Source organism: Eriocheir sinensis, chromosome 10, assembly GCF_024679095.1.
Source record: "Eriocheir sinensis breed Jianghai 21 chromosome 10, ASM2467909v1, whole genome shotgun sequence".
Lineage (NCBI taxonomy): Eukaryota > Metazoa > Arthropoda > Malacostraca > Decapoda > Varunidae > Eriocheir > Eriocheir sinensis.
This window is the reverse complement of record NC_066518.1, coordinates 10,331,836-10,356,597: the sequence shown is the minus strand read 5'-3', so window position 1 is coordinate 10,356,597 and position 24,762 is coordinate 10,331,836. Positions and strand designations below refer to the sequence as shown.

General features: G+C 45.4%; 1 protein-coding gene across 3 annotated transcripts in view; it reads left to right on the top strand.

Annotated features, from left to right (window-relative positions):
- Positions 1-24,018, top strand: part of LOC126996581 (uncharacterized) — a 76,453-nt gene extending 52,435 nt beyond the window's left edge. For 2 of the 3 annotated variants that reach the window (XM_050857177.1, XM_050857178.1), the window contains exons 3-4: positions 22,960-23,165; positions 23,409-24,018. In XM_050857177.1, the coding sequence (XP_050713134.1) occupies positions 22,960-23,165; positions 23,409-23,644 (442 nt within the window). In that variant the 3' untranslated portion in view covers positions 23,645-24,018. The remainder of the gene's footprint in view (positions 1-22,959; positions 23,166-23,408) is intronic. The other variant, XM_050857179.1, reaches the window with a different exon arrangement.
- Positions 24,019-24,762: the final 744 nt, after the last annotated feature.

Below are 24,762 nucleotides of genomic sequence, written 5' to 3'. Positions count from 1 at the left end.
ATAAAGGACTGAAGGGAAATTAGGAAAGAAAGAAAATGCTGAGTAGAAAAAGTAGACTGGGTAGAGAGTTTCGTGAAGTTAGGCGAGTAGAGAGGGAGGGAAGAAGGGTCACAGAAGCTTAAGGGATGATTGTCTAGGAAGAGAGACTAAGAGGGCAAAGAGAGAAAAAGAAAACAGTAGATAAGTAAGGCAGGGAATAGTAGGCAATAAAAAGTGAAAGGTGGGGGAGGGGGGAGCGACTTTCAGAGTAAAATAGAGGAGGAAACGAAAGGGAGAGAGGGGTTAAGAAAAGGAGGGTGTGGAAGGGAGGGAAAGGGAAGATCAAGGAAAAAAGGTAGATTGAAGGTAACAGAGTGGTTGAGCACTGGGCAGGGTAAATCGTGGGGTAAGGAAACACAAAGGAAAAGGTAGGTAGGTAGTTAATGTAGGGAGAAGCAGAGGGAGTAGCAAGGGGGGTTTATAGGGTAAGTTAAGTTAGAGGGAGAAGGGATAAAGGAAACAAAGGAAAAGGTAAGAAGGAAAGGTAGGCAAGGGCAGAGGGAGTTGTAGGGGGTTGTTAGGTTAAGTTAAGGGAGAGTGAGAATGGGTAAGGAATTAAAGAAAAAGGTAGGTAGGTAGGTAAGGTAGGGAGAGGGAGTTACAGGGGGGGGGGGTGATAGGTTAAAGGAGAGTGAGGAGGAGGGTAAGAAAACAAAGGTAAAAGTAGGTAGATAAAGTAGGGAGAGGCAGAGGGGGTTGCAGGGGTGGTGGTAGGTAAAGGGAGAGGGAGGAGGAGGAGAAAACAAAGGTAAAAGTAGGTAGATAAAGTAGGGAGAGGCAGAGGGGGTTGCAGGGGTGGTGGTAGGTAAAGGGAGAGGGAGGAGGAGGAGAAAACAAAGGTAAAAGTAGGTAGATAAAGAAGGCAGAGGCAGAGGGGGTTGCAGGGGTGGTGGTTGGTAGAGGGAGAGGGAGGAGGAGGAGAAAACAAAGGTAAAAGTAGGTAGATAAAGAAGGCAGAGGCAGAGGGGGTTGCATGGGTGGTGGTTGGTAGAGGGAGGAGTAGGTAAGAACACAAAGGTAAAAGTATACAAGTAAGGAAGGCAGAGGAAGAGGAAGTTGCAGAGAGAGGAGGAGGGTAAGAACACAAAGGTAAAAGTATATAAGTAAGGAAGGCAGAGGAAGAGGAAGTTGCAGAGAGAGGAGGAGGGTAAGAACACAAAGGTAAAAGTAGGTAGGTAGAATAGACATGAGGCAGGGGGGGGTCGCAAGGGGTCGGAAGGTTAAGGGAAAGGAAGGGAGAGGGAGAGGGAGGGTACCAGGCCATGACGAGTTGCCAAAATAATCAGTTAAGTCAAGAAGACAGTCCCGCCGAAACATTAGCGAGGAGTTCGTAAAATAAAGCGTCTCCGATAAGACCTTCACGGCCCTGTAATTTGTAACGTGCGTCCTCTGTTTAGCGCCGCCATATTTCTGTTGCCGCTGCTCGTAACTTGGGGTCCTGCTCCGAAAACTTCTTGCACCTGTAGAAAAACTTAGGTATCGGGCAATCTACCTGTCATCTTATATTTCTCTTGGTCTGTGTGTCTGTCTGCCTGTCTATCTGTTTGTCTGTCTATCTCACTACTCACTACTCTACCAAATACTTCTTGCACCTCTATAAAAACTTAGCTGTCCGGCAAGCTACCTGTCATCTTATGGTATTTGTGTCTGTCTGTCAGTCTGTATCTCTCTTCATTACCAATCACCTTTCATGAGATCTTTTTTGTCCACCCATATTTTCTGGGTCTGTGCGTCTGTCTGTCTATGTGTCTGTCTCTCTCTCTACCCTACCAATTATTATTATTTTTTTTTTGAGATACTTCAGTTCCTCGCCATTATTTATAGGTCTTGATAAGGGAACGTTACGCCTGTCTCAAACATATTAATTGCCATCTAAACCTTACTTAACCAGCGGCCAAACCAAACTACTTGATCCGTGATGAGAAATAAAACATAAATAATAAAATAATAAAATACGGTCTGTTATATAACTGTAATTAACCTTTTTACACAAGTGATTCATTTACCTAACCACCTGTTGCACCTGTCGCTCTTTCTAAACAATCATACTACCACACCTGAGTTCACCTTCCTTTCAATACGTATTTTTATTCTTCATACAAAATACCGTGCAAAAACAATAATCGGTTCAGCCTTTAAATTTCGTGTGATAGATCGTTCATCATAAACTTTTTTTTCATCGATTATTGAGGCATTATTTGAAGTCAATATGTCAATACACTTTTGTGGCGAAGGTAAAGAAAACGGTAATGGCTGTGGCAGTGAAAGTGGCGATGGTGGCGGTGGTGGTTGTAGCGGTGTGGATGGCAAGGGTCGCAGCGATGGTAGTGGTGGTGGTTGTAGTGGTGTGGATGGCAAGGTGGTGGTAGCGGTGGTGGTAGTAACTATTTTCATGGCTCTGGTAACGACTGCTGGTAACATTTCTTGACGTCGTTTGCTGGAGTTATTTATCATGATTATTCTGTTCTTGTTACCCATACCATCAATCAGCTGGCCCCGTCGCTCACACCAGCACCCTCCCTCCCCCGTACACACGCACACACATCACTATCACCTGCCCTGGTTACACAATCACCACCATCATCACCACCACTTATGCCACACAAGCCACCACCTGTTCTCACCATACACAGCAACGTCACCTGCCTTGCTACCCATCGGTCTACTCTGAATCAGTATTTGTCCTGCGAGTGGAGGAGGCCAAAGTTAGGTATCCAGCAATCTACTTGTCATCTTATACTTCTCTTGGTCTGTGTGTCTGTTTGTCTGTCTGTATGTCTTCTTTACCTGTCATGAGATCTTTTCTGTCCACCTATATTTTCTGGGTCTGTGCGTCTATCTGTCTATGTATAACTACCCTGCCAATTATTTTTTATGAGATACTTCAGTTCCTCGCAAGTCGATCGATCCTGCCGAGAAGCACTTCAGATGGATAGGTCAGCTGCGTGGGTGGTGACTTGGGAGAACCGTCGGGAGTATAGGCGGCGAGTGAGAGAGGTGATGCGCCCCCAAATGTATGCTCCTCATTAGTTAGTTAGCACTCTTCAGGAGCACGTTTTTCTTCCTGCCGTTCTTTTTTTTTCTGCATATAACCTCTCTGGCAGTTACCTTTTTACTCTTCCTTTCTTCCTTTTTTTCTCTGTTTCCTATTTCTCTGCCTCCTTATCCTTTGCCTCTTCCTCCTTCTCCTACTCTATCTGCTCTTCATATCCTTTTCTTTATGATCCCTATCCCTCTACCTCCTCGTCCTTTTGCCTTCCTCATTTCGCTTATTTTGTTATGCTCCTCTTTTTACTTCCTCCTTCCCCCTCTTTAGCAAGCGTTCCTCTTGCTTCCCATTCGCCGTTTCTCTCCTCCTCCGCCTGGTTCATTGTCCCTACAAAGGGCGTCTCTCTTCCAATCAAGAACTTTTCTAAACTTTCTTCCTCCACTAATTCCCTGCCCACAATCCGAGGGAGCCAAACTTTTTTTTTATTTTCATTTTTTCCCCTCTTCTAAGTCTTCCCTCTCCTTGCTCCTCTCTGATCCGTCTAACCTATATTTAGCCTCGTTTCTTGACAAATCCTTACTTAACCCTTTTGCCCACCCTGTTGAGCTTTTCTTATTCCTTATCGTTATGGCGGTTCTCATTCTCCCTTCCCTTCGGTCTCGCTTTCCTTCCCCGGCATGAGTGTGTTTAATCTCTCTCCATTTCCTCACGTCGCTTCTTGGCGTTGGCTCTTGTTTCATTTCTCCGACCCTCGCTCTTTCATCCCACTAACTCCACATTCCCGGCCATCTTACGCCCGTTCATCCTTCGCTTAGCCCCCCGACGCACTCTTGACCCCTCGTAATTATCGCAGTTTCTCCTTTATTCCCTTGTTGAGGGGTTCTCGGCCTCTTTCGCTTCCTGCAATCCTCTAATTTTCGCTTTTTTATCTCATTGTCGGGCTTTTTTGTGCACGTAACCTCTCTAGTAGTTATCTTTTTACTCTTTTTTTTCCTGTGCTCTTTATTTCTCTGCCTCCTCATCCATTGCCTCCTGTTGCTTCTTCTACCCTTTTTTTTCTGTCCCCTATTCCTGTACCTTCTCATCCTCTACCTCTTCCTCCTCCGCTTCCTCTTTCTGCTCATCTTTTCCCTTTCTTCCCTGTTCCATATTCCCTCTTCCTCCTCCTCCTCCCTCCTTTCTGCTCCTTTCCCTTTTCCCCTGTTTCCTATTGCATCTCCTGATCCTTTCCCTCTTCCTCCTTCTTCTCCTCCTCTTTCACCTTCTCCTTCCTTCTTGTTTTTTTCTCCTCCTGCTCCTTTTCCCTCTGTGCTTCTTCATTCTCCTTGTTTCCCTCCTCCTCGTCCTCCTCTTTCTGTTCATCTCTTCTTGCTCTCTTCCTACTCCTTTTTCTTCTCCTTCCTCCTTCTTTTCCTCCTCCTCCTCCTCTTCCTTCAACCCCTTTCTCCTGATTATCCTCCCCCTTCTCCTTCTCTTCCTTATCCTTCTCATCCTTCCTCCGTGTTTTTCTCCTCCTGATCTTCTTCCCCCACGAGGCTTCACAACTTCGCGAGGACCAAGTCGTCGCCTCCCGGATGCCTCTCGCCGCTTCACCCTCACGTCTTAGTCTCTCGAGTTGTTCAAAGTTCTCGCTCCTCCTCCACTTACCTGTGCAAACAAATTAATTAACACCCAGAACACCTCACCCTTGTACATGTCGCAGGGGTGGTGGTGGTGGTGGTGATTCTGGTGCGACTGTGGTGGTGGGTGGTGGTTGGCGTGTTGGTCATTCCTGGGGTATGTGTATGTAGTGGTCGTGTGATTGCAGTGGTGGTGAAGGTTGTGTAATAAAGGTGGTGATTGTGGTGAGAGTAATGAAAAGTGGTGTGTGATCTCCGTGGAGTTTTGGTAGTTGGTTGTAGTTTGCAGTGGTGGTTGAGGACTGTTGTTGTCGTTGATGCTGCTGCTGCTGTTGTTATTATGACGAATCTCTGCAGTTATTTTTATTTTCTTATCTCCTCCTCCTCTTTCTCTCTCTCTCTCTCTCTCTCTCTCTCTCTCTCTCTCTCTCTCTCTCTCTCTCTCTCTCTCTCTCTCTCTCTCTCTCTCTCTCTCTCTCTCTCTCTCTCTCTCTCTCTCTCTCTCTCTCTCTCTCTCTCTCTCTCTCTCTCTCTCTCTCTCTCTCTCTCTCTCTCTCTCTCTCTCTCTCTCTCTCTCTCTCTCTCTTCATTCCCCGTTTTTATTCCGCTTCCCTGTCTGATTCCGGTTCCCTTTCCGTTCCTCCTCTGATAAATATTATACGCGAACAGGGGAAAGAGTAAATATTCCGGTCAAACCAAGCCGCACTCCACTCGGTCTCAATCCATCTCAACCCCTCCTCCTCTTCCTCCACCTGCCACCCCATACCCCACGCACCCCATCTCCCTTTCAATGTAGCATCTCATACCTTCCCCATTCACCCCTTCCCCGGCAGTAAAGGAGGTGGGGATGAGAAGGAGGGGAAGAGGGGGTGCATCTGGGCTTCTGGTGGCAGAGTTTCTTTGGCAATGTTCAGGCCAGCGCACGAGACACCGGGAATGGCCGTTATCTGTTATATGTTGGAGGGGAGGAAGACCTTGACCGCAGGGGGGACAGAGAGAGAGAGAGAGAGAGAGAGAGAGAGAGAGAGAGAGAGAGAGAGAGAGAAAAGGATGATCAATGTAACCATTCCTTTCATATATACCTGTCTATTTCTTTGTGTAAATAAATATACCCTTGTTGACTCACGAATGTATACTGTCATAACGCTAATTTTTTTCTTACGCTACGCTATATTACACTTATTTCTGCTTTTATCAGGCGTCTATCCTCCTATTTCTGACAATTTGTTTTTCTGGTTCAGCGAAGACGGCCGTTTGGTGTAGTAGTGTTTCCCGTCCCGCTACATTTTTCATCGCTCCGACCTCTCTGATGGGGCGACGTGACCTGGCCGAGTAGTGTTTTTGTTTTCCTTATCTCGCAAGTTTAGCGTCAAGGGCTCGCTGGTTATTCTGTTTACACCGTGCACCCAGATATGAAGTCCACGTTATTATAATTGGTTCTAGATTTGTATACTGGTTTATTTATGTTAATAACCGCTGATTATTATTATGATATTTTAACACCCTTCTTCCGTTTGTGTTTAACTTATTCTTTACGCATACTTTTCCATTTACTTTTCATCTCTTTTTTATGCATATTTTTCCATTTCTTTTTCATCTCTATGTTACACAGTTTTTCATTTCTTTTTCATCTCTTTTTCAGGTATGCTCGTAGTTTTCCATTTCTTATCCATTCCTTTTTGTTTTATTTTATGTCTTTACCTATTCATACTTTTCCATTTCTTATCGATCTCTTTTTGTTTTGTTTTATGTATTTACCCATTCATACTTTTCCGTTTCTTATCCATCATTTCCTTAGTTCTTAGAGGATAGGAAATGGAAACAGACTTACCAGATTATCGAACCTGTCAGAACATTCATAAGATGGTTATTCTGCACGACTGCATGCCATAGAGTACTCAGACACGTGGCACTAACCTGTTTACCAGTCACCACCACACCACCCCTGCTCCTGCCGCTCCCCCTTCGTCCCTTCTCCTTTCCCTCTCTCTCCCCTCCGCCCTTTTTTTATTTCTTGTTTCCTTCTCCCTCCCTCTTCCCCTGCTCGCCTGCCCCCTCCCTTTCTCCCCTTTCCCTCCCTATCTTCTCGCTGCTCCCCTCCCTTGATCCCCTCTCCTTCCCTATCTCCCATCCTGCCACCCCTTCCCTTGCACTCCTCTCCTTCCCTATCTCCCTTCCCGCCACCCCCCTCCCATGGCTCCCTCTAATTTCCTTTCCTCTCACCCCCCCTCCCTTGGTCCCCTTTCCTTCCCTCTTCCTTCCCTCCGCCCTTGCTTTCTTCCCTCTCCCTCCTCTTCCCCTTCACGCCAGCCTCTCCACCTCCCCCCTCTCTTGGTTCCCTCCCCTTTGTTCCCTCTCTCACCCTCCCCTCTCCCCCAAGAGTCTTGTCGTGCGTGGTCTTTGGGGACGAAAGGAAAATGTGATCATTGTGTCATTGTGCTCCGGGAAACAATGCTCCCGGGAAATTAATTATAGGAAAACATAAGGCGAGGGGTTTCGACGTATGACTCTGCTGATATAAGATGGAGGAGAGAAAATACCTAGCGTTGCGTTCCCTCAGGAGTTATTGTTTTCAGAAGTCTCTCTCTCTTTTCTTTTTATCTTTCATGTTCCGTTTTATTTTCAGCCGAGGGGTCGATGTGGCACTGGTAGGATATATATATTTTCCAGGATGGTTTTTTTTTCCCCAGTATATGTTTGCTTCTTCTCCAGGACCAGGGCGAGGCAACAGTACACTAGCGAAGCCGTAGTAGTGCTGAGCGCCCCGCCCGGTCCGGTTTAAGTTAGGTTAGGTGGAGGGAAGGAAGCGGGAGGGAAAGGGGACCAAGGGAGAGGGGTGAAAGGAGAGGAAATTAGAGGGGGCCATGGGAGGGGGGTGGCGGGAAGAGAGATAGGGAAGGAGAGGAGTCCAAGGCTAGGTTTGGATTAGATACATTTTGAAGGAAATACACTAAAAATAATTAGAGGAGGATTACGTAGTTAGTTTGCAAGCTTTAGGTTAGGCTATTAAGTTTAGGTTCCAATCCCAGTGCCGGTTCGTAAGGTTAGGAAGGGCTTTTGGACTTAAGTCACAACCCCTCAAACAGCGACCCAATTTTCTGGGCTCTCGTTCCTTTTTCTTTTGTTGGAGCAGCATGCAGAGGCCTTGTTTGTTGCTGTTTTTGTTTTTGCCCTTGAGCTGCCTCCCTTGCCGTAAAAAATAACAGGAAAGGCCGTGTGCTGTAGAAATGAGCTTCTTTCGTTATTTCCATTCTGTCTAAACCCGAAAATTAACATGGGCAAAAGCTGTCAAGAGGTAGGAGATGCACGTGTCTTGACCTCGAAGTGCATGGTGTCGCCGCGTTCGTGTTCTTGGAAGGAGACACAGAGACAGACCGTCGCTAGGTGGGCGTTGAACTGAGCGGTCGTTTCTTGGGTGACGGCAGCGGCTTGGAACATTCATAAGCTCGCATGATGTCAGAGGAAATATCGCGGCCATACAATATTGTGAGAGTTTCCCGGATGCGATTCCTCACCTAAATAACGGCTTCGACAGGAGGTACCGAGGGGTCAGTTAGGGTTTACGTTGGGCCGTGTTTCAACGATTCCTGCCTCTGCGATATTGAGGGCCACATTCTTAAACATTTCGTCGCTCAAGCACACACACATTTGATAAGTCTTTCGTAGGGGTTGTGAGCCTTTCCAGGGGTAGTTTTCTGACCCTGGTGGTAGTTTGGCAAGGCTTTTATACCATGAACGTAAAAATATGCTCATGAGAACGTATTTAACCTCTCTTTTGGTCGTTTGAAATTATTGATGTGAGTCGAGAACGTCTAAGAAAACCGATTTGAGTGTCCCGGACAGAAGGTACAGTCTCGCCTTGGCCCTCCAGCTCCAGCAATGTCCAAATTGAAGACTAAAAGCCGTGACAGTATACAGGTCTCGGAGTGTTGTTATTATTTTCTATACATTTACATCGTCATACAAGGTTGAAGTGGTAAAATTAATGTGGTGTTGGTCAAAATATTCCACACCGTAACGTAGAGGAACATCAACGGTAAAACCAGTGATGCGGTGGTGGGCCTGGGAGGTGTTTCATATGGTTGTGCGCGGCGGAGAGAGCAAAGGCGTGTATCGTGAATGGGCAATGGGACGGTGCCTTGTTATACGTGTAGTGGCGGTGGGCGAGCGTGTGGGGGCGTGTAATGTGCTGGCGTGGGAGTGCTATATACAATCAAAGGGGAACCTCGGCAGCACAAAGTGGACATCTGAATGAGGGCAAAACCACGCAGCCAGAAACTTCCAAAACCGTATCGCATTGACGGGAAACGAAGTAAAGAATATCCAATTTAGGTTCTCAAAGGAAGACAAGAGGAACAGCACATCAAAAGGCACTGGGGGAGGAAGAGAGTTAAGTGGATGCGGGAAAAAAAGTTAAAAGAAAGGGAAGAGATGTGGTGGATTGTGTCTGGGAGATAACCTTTATTGGTCTCGTAACCTCCTGAAGCCATAGAAATGTACGTATCTAAATTGACAGTCTTGAAATAAAAAATAAAAAAAATATTTAGCGCTAACAAAACTGCTGAAGCTCATGGAAAAATACCCTGACTAACCATGATTATACTCCGACGATACTACGACTATTCTACGACCATACTACGACCATACTCCGTCTATACCACGAATACACAACGGCTATTCTACGACTTTACTCCGACTAACATTCTGCACTATCGGAAAGCTTCGGCGAGAGAGAAGTGAGTGCATATGCTTCTTGATTGGAGAGAAATAAGAAGTGAATGTTTGATAAGGCGGAGGTGGAGGCCAGCCACGGTCTTTACTACGAAAAGCACGAACACCAACCGCTTTACGATAAGTGGAGGACTGCGTGATCACGGTGAACGCACAACAATAAAGGAAAGTAAACTGTGTGCTCAGGTTCAAGCGAGTCATAAGTTGAATACCAGAGAGCTCAAGGGATGCGGCTGGTTATCTATTATTCATTGTTTATCTATTTCGTCAATTTATATACTTGAGCACTTTTGGAAGCCATATCAGGACGCCTCTCCTCCCAAAATTGATTTCTCTTTTTGGCCACTCCTCTTTACTCTGTTTAGGACCAGTAAGTAGCAGGCTTTTTTTTTTCATTATTGTTTTCTTTTTTTTACGCCCTTGCACTGTCTCCTCTGCTGTAAAAAAAAAAAAAACTTTTTTATCGTCTATCTATTATTCATCGTCTCTATATGTAATTGAAAACTTTGGGAGCTATAAATTCGTGAATGACCCGGTTTTATTATTCACATTTAGCAGAATCAGAACACGTGACCAAGAAGCATGATAGACAATGTTTATATTCTTCAACTTATTTCTTCGATCGGGAAAATATATACAGGCACATATCTTTTTTTTATTACTCAACATGGATGGATATTTTTACATTTCTGACCATCCCTGACCTCGTGTGTGTGTGTGTGTGTGTGTGTGTGTGTGTGTGTGTGTGTGTGTGTGTGTGTGTGTGTGTGTGTGTGTGTGTGTGTGTGTGTGTGTGTGTGTGTGTGTGTGTGTGTGTGTGAGTGAGTGAGTGAGTGAGTGAGTGAGTGAGTGATTCATTCATTCATTCATTAAATCAGGCAAGCACCCCTTTACCCATTCATTTATTCATTCATGCAATCACTCACTTCAACAATAAGCCCAGCACAGACGTCAGGGCCCCAACGCACACCAGCAGCAGTCATTACCAAGAAACCAAGGAAGTCTATAGTAGTATCTCGGACCTCCACACCGAAGCAACAGCACCCTAGTGACGCTTCCCCTTGGTCGGGTCGTAATATTTCTGAACTGTAGCAATATCCAGCGTCCGGCCTGATTTTGGTTAGATTAGTTTAGGTTAGGTTAGGTTGGGTCAGGTTAGGTTGATTCAGGTTAAATTGGGTCAGGTTACATTAGATTAGGTTGGGTCGAGCTAGGTTAGGTTAGGTTGGGTCAGGTTAAGTTAGGTCAGGTTAGGTTGAGTCAGGTTACTTTAGGTTAGGTTGGGTCGAGTTAGGTTAGGTTAGGTTTGGTTGGGTAAGGTTTGACTGGGTCAGGATAAGTTAGGTTAGGTTTGGATAAGATAAAGTATGATAGTTGGAGACACATTTTGCCGGGAAATACACTAAAAATAATTAGAAGATACTTACGTGGTTAGTTTGTGAGCTACTTCAGTGCGCGCTCAGCGGCTCCGGAGGGTGCCAGTCACGCATATACACTTTAGAAATACGCTGCCGAGGACGAAATACGCCGCACGGGATCTCCTGAGTATTGTTGTGGGAAGGGAGACATGGTGGCGATCGATAAAACTCCGCGAAATATTAAACAAATTTGTGAAGAGAAGTCGAGTAAGGAAAATAATGAAAGTGGATAGGACTGTTGATGAATTAAGTATGGAGTGGGTTCCGAGTGTGCTGGGCCCCTGAAGGAGATGGGAAAAGTACATAACGTTTGGGTACTTGACATTCATCCTATTTGCTCATTTGCTCTCATCTTTTCAACACAGATTTTTAACTCGCTCACTTCTCATTACAGTAAAACATTCATTGATCAGACAAATAGATTGTTCCCTGGCCCGAGGAATTGTAATCTACAAAGTTTCATCGAGATTCTTTCCTAACTTTATTTTTTTCATCGAGGCGTCCCTTCAACAAACAAGGGGACGAGCTGTTTTTTTTATTTTTTTATTTTATTGTCGTGACTTTCGCAGCACGTAGTTAATGAGTCAGACAACGCGTGCATCATGAATGGCTACGAATCCGTTGTGGTGGTCGGGACAGAGATGCAACTTTGAATTTGAAAAAGAAAAATCATTACAAGTTAAGAGCGTCGTGCTGCCTTGTTAAGATCACTAAGATGTACTACTTTATTGTGTGTACTTTCAAATTATATGATGCGTTTATTTACATGTCTCTTCGGGCGCTGTTAGAAGTGGTTTATTGTCGGCAGCCAGATATTGAAGTGATAGTGAGTATCGGTCTGCACGGCCGAGCTGATTTGATCCACTTATAATGTTGGAAATCGTAAATCTGTTAAGCACTATTGCAACACAGGTGCAGAATGTGTGTCAGTCACTTAGGAAACCGTGATAATACATGACAGGGAATTCATATCTCCATCATTTACTGTCACTCATCATTTTTTGCCTCCGCCAGTGACGTTTCTTTGTCCTGGCTGATTCATAATCCCAACAAATATTTATCACCTGAAACATGTGACAGGAAGTTTAATATTCATTTTGTTGTTGTGATTTCAGTGGTAATGATACTAAATGCTTTATCTATGAATAGTTACGTTCTTGTTACCTCGCTGACAAGGTAAACATTTCCAAACACTGCCGCTCCCTGTTGCAAAGCTGTCCAGTATTATTCCTTATTTCATTTACGACGCGAAGGGAAAAGCTCAAAACCGCGGAGGTATTCCCAACTTCGGCTCTTTCTGTTTGCCTGGATCCTCTCAGGTGTTTGGCCGCCTCGTCACGTCCACATGACTCCACACACGGCCTTCCGCCACACCCAAAGCCACACTGAGCCGCGTCAATGAGGAAGTGGGAGCGAGAGAGTGCCAGAATGTGAGTGGATGAACGAGGAACTGAATGAGGGAATTAATGAGTAGAGAGGGAGGAAGGGAGAGGGTGGCAATAAAAGGGAGTGAGAAGGAAGGTAAGGGGGACTAAATAAGACTAAACAAGCGATTTTATGGGAGGGAAAGGCAGGTAGAAATAGGAGGATACAAGGAAGGTAAGAAATGGATGATGGAGGGTAAATTTGAGGAATGGAAGACAATAAGGAATAAAAGATAAAGTTGAAAGAATAAGGAAAAAAAGAGACATAAAAAAAAGAAAGGGAGATGAAAAAGGAGGAAGAGTGGCATTCCCAGCACATTGGAAGAGATGGTGCAAAAGAAGGAAAAAGGGGAACGAAAAGAAAAAAAAAACATGGACGTAGTTTCCGCTTCATGGAAAATAATTACGAGCTTCATTTAACTTTTATAGAATTTCCCAGAACTGACTTCGTGGCAGACTTTTCGAGAATAATGTTTTGTTTGCTCAGCTGTTTATCTTTCCGTCCGTCTATCTGTCTGTCTGTATCTATCTGTATCTGTCTATCTCTGTGTGTCATTCGCTAAATCTGCCCGTCTCATTTGGTTAATCTGTTTGCCTGCCTGTGTGTGTGTGTGTGTGTGTGTGTGTGTGTGTGTGTGTGTGTGTGTGTTTGTATATGTGACGAGGGGGGAGGGGGGTTGTGTGTGTGTGTGTGTGTGTGTGTGTGTGTGTGTGTGTGTGTGTGTGTGTGTGTGTGTGTGTGTGTGTGTGTGTTATTTGGTTCCTTTTCCAATTTCTGTTTATCGGTCTGTCAATATTTTTTCTCTACTCTCTCGTGTCACTTTTCATTATCTTACTGACTGCATTCCTCACACACACACACACACACACACACACACACACACACACACACACACACACACACACACACACACACACACACACACACACACACACACACACACTGGGTTCGATCATAAATTTGGCGTTTTACGAAGCATCGAACAGGTAGAAACCAGACACGCTCTGCAGTGTTCTTACTTTTCCTTCCACTTCACTCTCACTTTCACTCCACATTCCATTCCACTCATACCTCTACTCGATCCTTTATTCTTTCATTCCTTCATATCTTCTTTCTCTCATTACCTCCATTCATCTGTTTTAATCTTATTCCTTCGATTTTTACTGTTTTCTTCCTTTATCTTTCCTTTTATTTTTCCTTCCCTTCCTTCTTTTCTTTCTGTATTCGTTTTATTTTATTTCCTTCACTCTTACATCTCTTCCCTCTTTTAAATATCCTTCTTTCTTTTTATCCTTTTATTTCTTATCCTTTTCCTTCCTTCACTGTTACACCCCTTCCCTCTTTTCCCTATCCTTTTCTTTTTTCTCTTTTCCTTTTTTTTCATTCACTCTGTCTATCTTTCTTCCTTCCTCTTTTTTTTGTTTTTTCTTTTCTTCCTTCTTTCGTCTCATTCCTCGACACTCATGACTCACCTCGTCTCCTTACACCTTCTCTCTCATCTCTTTACTACGCCCTCCCACTATTCAGGTGTATCTCCAGGTGTTCTTCCAGGTGTAGCATTCCCTCATCGGCACTAGGTCAGGTATATTCGTGGCTGGTGCGTGCATAATTTAGCATATCCCAAGTACATAAAAAAGAATGAAGGAGAAGAAAAAGCTATTATCCCCGGGCTGTGTAACGAAGGCCGTGGCAAGCAGATGAATCATTAATGTATACTGACGAAAGGTGAATCGATAAGACAGGTGTGCGGGGATTGTTTTGTGAGTGCGGTGTAGCTATAAGTGATTCAGAATGTCATAGTTTTCGATTTTCAGGGTAAAATTGTTAGGATCTTTTCTGATTCAGCAGAGATTTGTCTCATGTTTTTGCCATCATTTGTACACTTTCGCCGTGCGTGTCTGTGTGTCTTTTACTCCATTTTTTTCGAGACCAATATCACGTGTTGCTCATGCCACAGACCTGTCCTTTCCTCTGTGACATGTTCATGGATCCTGTGCTTCATCAGTCATGCCTAATGAAGCAAAGAATGATTTACCTATTCAGCAGTTTTTATTTAATATTATTGATTTTTTTTATCAGTCGATACTACCCAGCGCCTGTCCTGAAAGGCCGGATGCTCGAAAATTGAAAGTAGCTCAGGCCGCTTGAATTCCTGAGGCCGGTGCTCAGACCTGAACCAGACCTATGGATCAGCGCGGAAGGCCTCGCCCGTAGAGGTTGCTCAGCAACGCCCTTTAGCTCTCCCTACATGCCCTCCTCTCACCAATAGTAATCCATTTTGGTTAGTCATTGATATTTTTGGTATCACCCATATCTTGCATTCCTTTTATGGCGGCGTGAATGTTTGCAATAGCATATTATTCCTCCCACATCAGTCCCGTTCCTCTCTTAGCAAACACTCAAGAACAGTTGCAAGGAGATACTGCTGACCTACCTACCATCCGCGGAAGCGAGATGGTATTGCTTTCAATTGAGTGGATGAAACATTTTCGAATATAAAATATCCTACCACTGCTAAGGCTGCTTATTGAATAGAACCGGGTGTATTACTACCACAGATCTACATATATCATTGTATAGCCATCCCAGCAAACTAAAATAGTTGGTCCATCCCTTTAAATCTTGTATACGCAACAACTCAAAAAATAGTATAGTTGACCCGTCTCGTAACCATTTTCTTCGGGCCAATATTGTCACTCGTTTTCTGTGGCAGGAGTAACTAATACAAACGGGTTTACCTACATAGACATTCCTGCCTCGGTGGTTGCCTTTAATTGCCACTGCTGAATGACGGAATGCGCTTGACGGGAATCATGACAGAGGGCGGTCGATTAACTCCGTCCGGGCCATATTAACTCCGTCCGGGCCATATTAACTCCATCGAGGCCATATTAACTCCACCTGGCCCATACTAACTCCGTCCGGGGCATATTAACTCTGTCCGGGCCATATTAACTCTGTCCGGGCCATATTAACTTCGCTCGGGCCATTTTAACTCCGTCCGGGCTATATTAACTCCCCCAGGGTCGTATTAAACCGCTTCAAGCCATACTATATCAGTCCGGGCCAGGCATCACGGACAGGGATAGTCAGTGTGTCTCCCATGCCATTGATCAGCTGATGAAGAGCTTGTCCTCTCTCTCGCTACCCACACCTTGAGCTGCGGGGAGAATGAGCTTACCCCCTACATTCCCCTCTGAGACATAAAGAAAGCAAAGAAGAAGAGGAGGAAGTTTGTGTCTCACGAACGTTTATCTGGAATGATGGGAAGGAAGGAATAAGACTTACTTCGCTCTCCTCCGATAAGACTGCAGGGAGAGGAATGTATCGATCAGGAGACGTTGGGGATGCTTGGAAGAAAAGGAGAGGCCTGCATACCTAATCAACCTTATAATGTGCGAGACGTTGGGGATGCTTGGAAGAAAAGGAGAGGCCTGCATACCTAATCAACCTTATAATGTGCTTGGTGGGAGAGACATAAAATAAGGAACAAAGTATTCTCCTCTTCCCCTGTTAAGAATAATTAAAGGAACAAGCTTGACCCTTGTTATCCCCACTGAGACATCCAGAAAGCAGGAGAAAAAAGGAATAATCATTTATACAACATGAACTTTTAATTTCTTTGGTGGGTGAAGTTAAAAGGGAAAATACTCTTTCCTCTGTCTGCGTGAGCCCTTTTGTCTTTCCCTCAGAATGAAGCAGGGAAGATGAAAAAGAAATCTGCATCTAAATTTCATAAACTTGCGCCGTGTTTGGTGAGGAGGATGGGAGAAGAAAAGCCTTTATCATTTCCTGGATGAGGCAAAGAGAAGCAGGAAGAAACATTTACATAGATTTACATAGACGTTCAGACCATAGGAGAGAGAGAGAGAGAATGCAAGCAGAGAGACATACGATTTTTTCCTAAAAATGAGAAGGGGAGAATGAGAAAAATGAAAACAGGGCGTGTCATTCTTTCGTAGATGGAGGAGCTGAAGGGGAGAGAGAGTGGAAGGAGGGAGGCTGGTGTGCCCTTTCCTCCACGGGTGACGTAACATTGGGGTTTGTGCCTCATGCGTCCTACAAGACTCGTCGTAATACACACACCATAGTGGCGCAGCTCCACAAATTGGAAGGAAATACAGACATCAAGCATTTTGACTTATCTTTAGCACCCACATACTTTTATTTTGCACGGCTGAGCAATGTTAGAATCAAGAATACTGTGTTCTTATGCGTGTGAGTTTGCTTTTCATTAATTCTGTGCACTTCTTTTCTTCTTTATATATATTAGCTCGCGTGTGTGTGTGTGTATGTGTGTGTGTGTGTGTGTGTGTGTGTGTGTGTGTGTGTGTGTGTGTGTGTGTGTGTGTGTGTGTGTCCTCGCTCACTCCCGAATTCCAGGTAAAATGTCATTGACGAGGTGAGGTAAGGCGGCGGCGTCAGCGGCAGTGTTAGCCGATGCCTTTCGTTGACCACTCGCCTCCTCACGCCGCTTCCTCTTCCTTATCCTCCCCGACCTCCTCAGCCTTCGCCCTCACCCATGTCTCAGTCCCGAAGAGCCTCGCACACTCTCTTGCCCCATCCCCTCCACCCCCACCCCCACTCACACTCCTTCAAACCTCCCACGACGACCCAATCTCCCCAGCTATTGGTGACAAGCCCCCACAGTCTGTCACCTCCAAGTCACAGTCATACCCAAACACCCCCGCCCATTCCCCCCGGCACCACCCCAAGCCGACGCCTCCACGCGACCCTCTCCTCCCCGTCCATTCACTCCGCCTACTCCATAGGCCTCACTATCTCTCCGACAATACAAATATCTACGCCAACTCGGTCCCAAGCTTCCTCCCCTGTGTCTCACCCCCCCCCACCGCCCTTCTACCCCGCCTCCCAATCCACCTCACTCGGTCCTCCCTCCACTTTCAGTCTCTTCCATCCCTCCACCCAGCCCCCGCCCTTTACACTCCACCCCGCAGACATATCCCCAGTCTTCCCCAGTTTTGCCGCCTCTTCCGATCACCACCATGTGTCCCCATACTCCTCTTCCTCCCCTGCAGTCGTTCCAACCTTCAGACACGTCCTTCCTGTAGATCCCCAACCCTACCCCCACCTCACCGTCTCCTCCCCACCGCCCCACCATTTCGTGAGTCACGCTTCCCCCTGCGACCTGGTGCCCGTCAAGGAACAGCTGCTTCGTATCTGTGGACACACCTGTGCTGTGATGTGAAATGACCGACAACGAACTCAGTGAAAAAAAAATATAAACACACACAAGTGATTTCTATAATGTGACTTCTTCGCTAGAAACAATTATTTACTTACCGGTGCATCACTATCGATTTTGACTTAAGAGAATTCCACTCGCACATGATCATCGATCTTTGAGCATTGCCATTTGTCTCGCCGAGTGTCCGTGTGTCTGTGTCTCGTCGCTCTAGACCTTCAGAACCTAAGAATGACGTCAGCGTTTGCTTCAACCAGTTAACATCGAGCACACTTCCGGTTAAATGGTATTGATATTTCTGGAAAACCTTGAGAGATGGTGATGCTCCGAAATGTCACGCTGCTCCTCGTTATTCTCGCCCGCGGCCGTCAGGAAGGGCGGCGCCGTAGGGGGAGCAGTGTGGCCGCAGGAGACACATGATATAATGCACGACGTAGAAAGGAACAGAGAATGCAGTCTAAAGTGAAGTCAGTGAATTTGGAAGAGTGAAATAAAATAGAAAACTCGAGGACCACCGTCAAGACAGTAGGAAATATGATCCGTGAGATATTAAGAAACAGCAGCGGAGGGATAATGAGACACGCAGATTTACATTACTGGCTCGTATAGCGCAGCCCTTCCCTTGCCTTGGCATAGCATTCTTCTCTCACGTCCCCTTGCCCTTCACCGCCACCCCTTGCACCTAACCCCCATCCCCACCCATGACACAATCACACTGCCTGTGCTACTCTCTCAAAGGTCACCGGGAAGCTGTGGCCTTTTGCAGGTGAGCATCGACGCTCACCTCCGGCTTGTGAATCATTGATGCAAATATTGAACTTCCTTTCCCTTGCACCCGTACCAGTGAGGTAGACACTCCGTTCCATGGAGCGCCGCAGGCACGCACACTACGTGCAGGCTCACGGCTCGGGAGTGGAGCTGGCTGGCTGGGAGTACACCGGCACTCCCTCCAAGGATTTGAACTTTCCAGCTATTCCAGCCACTGCTGACTCACGCTTACTGAGTAACTCATGGATGGCCGAGGGGGCGAAGCATTTCCGTAGGGGAGGAGGAGTCAGGAGGTGGCAAGGCCCTCCTCGTAGTAAGTTAGCATAAATCCAACCTAACCACACTTACTACAGGTGATTCGCCCCCTTCGTCCCAGCTCCCATCCACTACATGGCTTCGCTCCCCTCGACTACTTATGAGTTATTAACTAAGCGTTCGTCAGCATTGGCTGGAATAGCTGGAACACCTTCCGATTCAGGGAGGGTTGCTTCCTCCCCAGCCAGGCAGCCAACGCTCGCGGTACATCCGAACGGCGGGCCTCGACGTGCGGGCCGTTGGCGGTCCATGAAGCAAATAAACTAGTGTCGACTTACCAGCGTGGCCACCCCCACCCCCACCAGTCTCGCTAGAGTACTAGGGAAAAAGTTATGATTTATGTTCATAGAAACATTCTATAATGGATTAGTTCTTAGATAACCATCGATCCTATGCGTGAGGAGCAGGGTCAGCGAAGGGAATGGTTGGATAGATTGATGAAGATAAATCGAACAATGCTGGTGCTGACGGGTGGATGAAGAAATATATTAACACGTAGATAGATACATTGTTAAACGTAAATATATATATATATATATATATATATATATATATATATATATATATATATATATATATCTATATATATATATATATATATATATATATATATATATAGATATATATATATATATATATATATATATATATATATATATATATATATATATATATATATATATATGATAGATTGGTTGAGGTAAATAAATAGATAGATTTATAGATAAATAGATAGAAGATAGGTAGAGATAACTAGATGGGCTCCTCCGATCATAACCTTATTTCTGTTTCCTGTCCTATCGCTCCTATACATTCTCTGGACCCGCCGAAGAGGCGATGCTTCTGGCATTTTGCTTCAGCTCGGTGGGACGACCTGAGGATGTACTTTTCCGATTTCCCGTGGAATGATTACTGCTTCCAGGAGAGAGACCCCTCTGTGTGTGCTCAGCGCATCACAGAGGTGATTGTCTCTGGAATGGAGGCATACATTCAACGTACTTTCTCTATTCCTCATGCTAAAAAGCCTTGGTTTAATCACGCTTGTTCTCGTGCTATTAAAGATAGAGAGGCAGCTCACAAAAGGTTCCAGAGCCTTCGAACTCCCACTAACTTTGACCTTTACATTTCAGCCCGGAATCGTGCCAAATCTATTCTCCGACTTACCAAAATTTATTTTATTAATAGAAAATGTCAACACCTTGCTTCTTCTAATTCTTCCCGTGACTTCTGGCATCTAGCAAAAAATATCTCTTCCAATTTCACTTCTTCCTCTTTCCCTCCTCTCCTTAACCCTGACGGCAGCACTGCCGTCTCATCTGTCTCTAAGGCTGAACTCTTCGCTCAAACTTTCTGTAAGCACTCCACCCTGGACGATTCTGGGCATATTCCTCCTACTCATCCCCCCTCTGACTCCTTTATGCCTGTTATTAAGATTCTTCCAAATGATGTTTTCTATGCCCTCTCTAGCCTCAACTCTCAGAAGGCTTATGGACCTGATGGAGTGCCTCCTATTGTCCTTAAAAACTGTACTTCTGTGCTGACACCCTGCCTGGTCAAACTCTTTCATCTCTGCCCATCAACATCTATCTTTCCTTCCTGCTGGAAGTATGCCTTTGTACAGCCTGTGCCTAAGAAGGGTGACCGTTCCAATCCTTCAAACTACCGTTCTATAGCTTTACTTTCTTGTCTATCTAAAGCTTTTGAATCAATCCTTAACCGGAAGATTCAAAAGCACCTTTCCACTTCTAACCTTCTATCTGATCGCCAGTATGGATTCCGCAAGGGGCGTTCAACTGACGATCTTCTTGCTCTCTTAACTAACTCTTGGTCATCCTCTCTTAGCCATTTCGGTGAAACTTTCTCTGTTGCGCTAGACATATCGAAAGCCTTCGATAGAGTCTGGCACCAGTCTTTGCTTTCTAAACTGCCCTCTTTCGGATTCTATCCCTCTCTCTGTTCCTTTATCTCCAGTTTCCTTTCCGGCCGTTCTATCTCTGCGGTGGCAGACGGTCACTGCTCTTCCCCTAAACCTATCAACAGTGGCGTTCCACAGGGCTCTGTCCTATCACCCACTCTCTTCCTGTTATTCATCAATGATCTTCTTTCCATAACAAACTGTCCTGTCCACTCATACGCCGACGACTCCACTCTGCATTATTCAACTTCTTTCAATAGAAGACCATCACAACAGGAAGTACACGACTCCAGACTGGAGGCTGCAGAACGCTTAACCTCAGACCTTGCTATAATTTCCGATTGGGGCAGAAGAGACCTTGTGTCCTTCAATACCTCAAAAACTCAATTTCCCCACCTATCAACTCGACACAATCTTCCAAACACCTATCCCCTATTCTTCGACAACATTCAGCTGTCACCTTCTTCAACACTAAACATCCTCGGTCTATCCTTAACTCAAAATCTCAACTGGAAACTTCATATCTCCACTCTTGCTAAATCGGCTTCCTCGAGGTTGTGTGTTCTGTATCGTCTCCGCCAGTTCTTCTCCCCCGCGCAGTTGCTATCCATATACAGGGGCCTTGTCCGCCCTCGTATGGAGTATGCATCTCACGTGTGGGGGGGCTCCACTCACACAGCTCTTCTGGACAGAGTGGAGTCTAAGGCTCTTCGTCTCATCAGCTCTCCTCCTCCTACTGATAGCCTTCTACCTCTTAAATTCCGCCGCGATGTTTCCTCTCTTTCCATTTTCTATCGATATTTCCACGATGATTGCTCTTCTGAACTTGCTAACTGCATGCCTCCCCCCCTCCCGCGGCCCCGCTGCACACGACTTTCTACTCATGCTCATCCCTACACTGTCCAAACCCCTTAAGCAAGAGTTAACCAGCATCTTCACTCTTTCATCCCTCACGCTGGTAAACTCTGGAACAATCTTCCTTCATCTGTATTTCCTCCTGCCTACGACTTGAACTCTTTCAAGAGGAGGGTATCAGGACACCTCTCCTCCCGAAATTGATCTTTCTTTCGGCCACCTCTTTTAAATCTTTTTTTGGGAGCAGCGAATAGCGGGCTTTTTTTTTATTATTGTTTTCTTTTTTTGTGCCCTTGAGCTGCCTCTGTTGTAAAAAAAAAAAGATAGATATATAAATGGGTAGATATATAGAATTGTACCTCTAAATAAAGACGTATAAACAAAGATAGATACGAATTCAAATGTTTCTGATTCTTTGTTTTGGAATTGCTTCACTACACACACAAAGCAGCGCTCGTGGGCTTCCTTGTTTCCTCTTTTTTTTGTCCCTTAACATCCTTTGCTGTAAAAAAGACAGAAAAACAAACATATACAGATACTATGGAAGGTGGATGAATAGGATAGATAAGTAGATATACCAGCCTATCTGCCTCTCACAAAGCAAAGGGAAATATAGATGACTAAATAAATATATAAAGACAGGGTTTGGAGCAGGTAGGTTCATAAACAGGTCAAGTAGTTTCTAGACAGACGGACACACTCATGACAGATCGCCTGAACGACATTACTCCAAGTTCGTCTCCACCCGCTTCGTTTGCAGGAGAAACTATACCCAACTCGTGAGTGGAACTTTTCTCTTGCAAATAGTGATCGAGAAGTGGAGGGAGAGTTGAAGGCTGGTGTTGGGGCGGTAGGAGGAGGAGGAGAAGGAGGAAGAGAAGGAGGAGCGGGAGCGAGAGACAGAGCGAGTTCTGGTCTGACTCGGGCGGTTCGAAGCTTCAAGGAAATACTGAAACGCTTCGGAAAGAAAATCGCTGCTTCTGGGTAAGGAGAGAGAGAGAGAGAGAGAGAGAGAGAGAGAGAGAGAGAGAGAGAGAGAGATTAAAAAAAACATGCACATTTAATTTACTAGCAACAACAACAACAGCATCATATATATAAACAAAATCACGGTCATCGACAATTCACTTCCAAACACAAAATAAAAAAGGACAAAAACACATGCACTCAAAAACGAAAACAGAAAAAAAAAATAATAATAATAACCCTTGTGTGGAAATCTTGGCCGTCGAACCGTGTCATTAATCAGAGGGCAAAAAGCTTAGCAGAGGTTTACTTCACCATATACTTTCATACTTTAAGGGTTCTCATCTGCTTGATCGTCTTTGGCCTTTGTTATGCTGATTCCCTTCACGTAATCGAAGAATTTCCTTTGGTCATTAAGTTGTGTGTGTTCTGCTAACATTTCCCCCCTCAATATCACATGCCTTTCATTTCTTCCGTTCACTATTCATCACATTTTTTCTCATTATTTTCATGCCATGCCTTTCCCTTCATCCCTATACTCTTCATCGCTCATTTTCAATCCCTAACTCTTTTCATCCCCTTCATATCCTTCACCCGTATACTGTTCATCTCTCAATTTCATTCCCTCACTCCCTTCATCCGTATAATGTTCATCACTCATTTCAAGTCCCTCGTTCTTGCATCTTACCACGTTTCCCTTGTCTTCCCTGCAGCGGCATCCCCTTGTTGGTGAGGCAGCGGAGTCGTGGGGGCGCTGCCGGGGGCTCCATGTCGGGCCCCACGAGAGGAAGGCGCAACAGCGTGGCGGGCGGCCCCAGGAGGCAGCTCTCCCGCCGTGTCTCGAGGCGGGACTCACGGCGGGGCACCAAGAACAGGCGGCGCAGCTCAGTCCACCCGCCCATCCACATGCCTAAGGAGGGTGAGTGGGAGGCCGTCTTGGGGGATGTAGTAGTAGTAGCAGTAGAAGTTGCAGTAGTATAGTAGTTGTAAGAGTTGTAATGTAGTAATGTTTTTATATTATCTGGTCATTTTTCTTTCTAATGGTTTTATTTTCACATATTTTGAACATTATCATGCCTGTCAATAATAATAGCACCTGGAAATAATATTCATCATTGGCCTCAGTCTCCTCCTATTCTGAGACGTTATATATCTCCCCTAGGCGAGGCGGAGGAAGAGAAGGAGGAGAAGGAGAAGGTCCCCACCATGCGGAGACTCTCCCGCCTGCTGTCCAACGCCGGTCCCGCCCTCGTCCGCCGCGTCTCCAAGCTGCGCAGGAAAAGCTTAGCTCGTGAGTATCCAAAGACCTTGTTCAACTTTGTCTCCGTAGAGGCCGACGGGCTTTACTGTGCGTCCGTGTCATCAGCGTTGGCCTCAGTTCAATTTTGGCTTGACTGAGGCAGCGGTTCTTTATGATCTTGACCCCGAGGGCGTCCGGACGGCTGGTGGTCTCCCTCTGTATATTGTTTGGTCTCATTATTGGAGTTACCTGTGTATAAATGCATAATCTAGAAGGAGAGGAATTGTATAGCCTTTTTAGATTGCTTCACATGTCAGGCAGCTCAATACATTACGGACAGCGGCCAGTCAGCGTCTGCATAAATTATACATTTTTCTGGCGCTGCCCAGCAGATGTAGCCTGCCAGCGTGGACGGCTGACACAGCTTTTGGACAACCAAAGACAGCTTAGGTAACTGTCGCTGCAACGCACGCATTGAAGCGACTTGCATGCATATTGTAAGAGAGAACTAGGATATTTATTACTTTAAATTATTACAGCACGCGCATTAATTCTAGTACAGCTATTATAGCCCATTATCCATGAGATGGTTGGTGACTGTGGTAGAGCTAGCAAGTGGTGTGTTGTAGTTACGTCCCACACGCTACTACCCCTTGAAATAGTGACAGTGAACGTACTGTGCATGCAAGAAAACGAGGGTTTCCGAGTTTAATGCATAACACGTGTATTCCATAAAGCGTCATTTCCACGTATCTAATGTCTGTCGTATCTGTTTCAGTGGTTGAAGGAGGTAAGGTTTGACATCTTATATCAAACAGTAAGGTAGAGTATCACGTTTAATGTGGCGACGGGAACATCTACCTTCATAAAATGCATCTCGCATGTCGTGACGATAAACAGCACGGTGAAAAGATGACTTAAGGGTATGCATGTATATTTTAAATGATGTTCCTTTTTTATGGATTTCCAGAGCCACTGATTTTGCGTGTTATTTTTCTCCCATCAAGTTTCAATACGAATTACGTGATTGATATACGTGACATGCCCCTCCTTCATCTTCGTCGGTGTTGCCTGCAGTAAGACCAACAGCCCCCCCCCACCCCCCATCCTTTTAGTCCAGTCTCCCCCACACCCCTTTTGTATCACCCCCGTATTCCTGTTGTGCGTATCGTATGTTGCCTGTTTCCCTGTACAAGTGATGCATTTTGCCGAGTGTCTCTTCTTAGTACATTTCCTCATCACGACGTTCCTGAGTAGGTGAGTAAGCCTGAGTCTA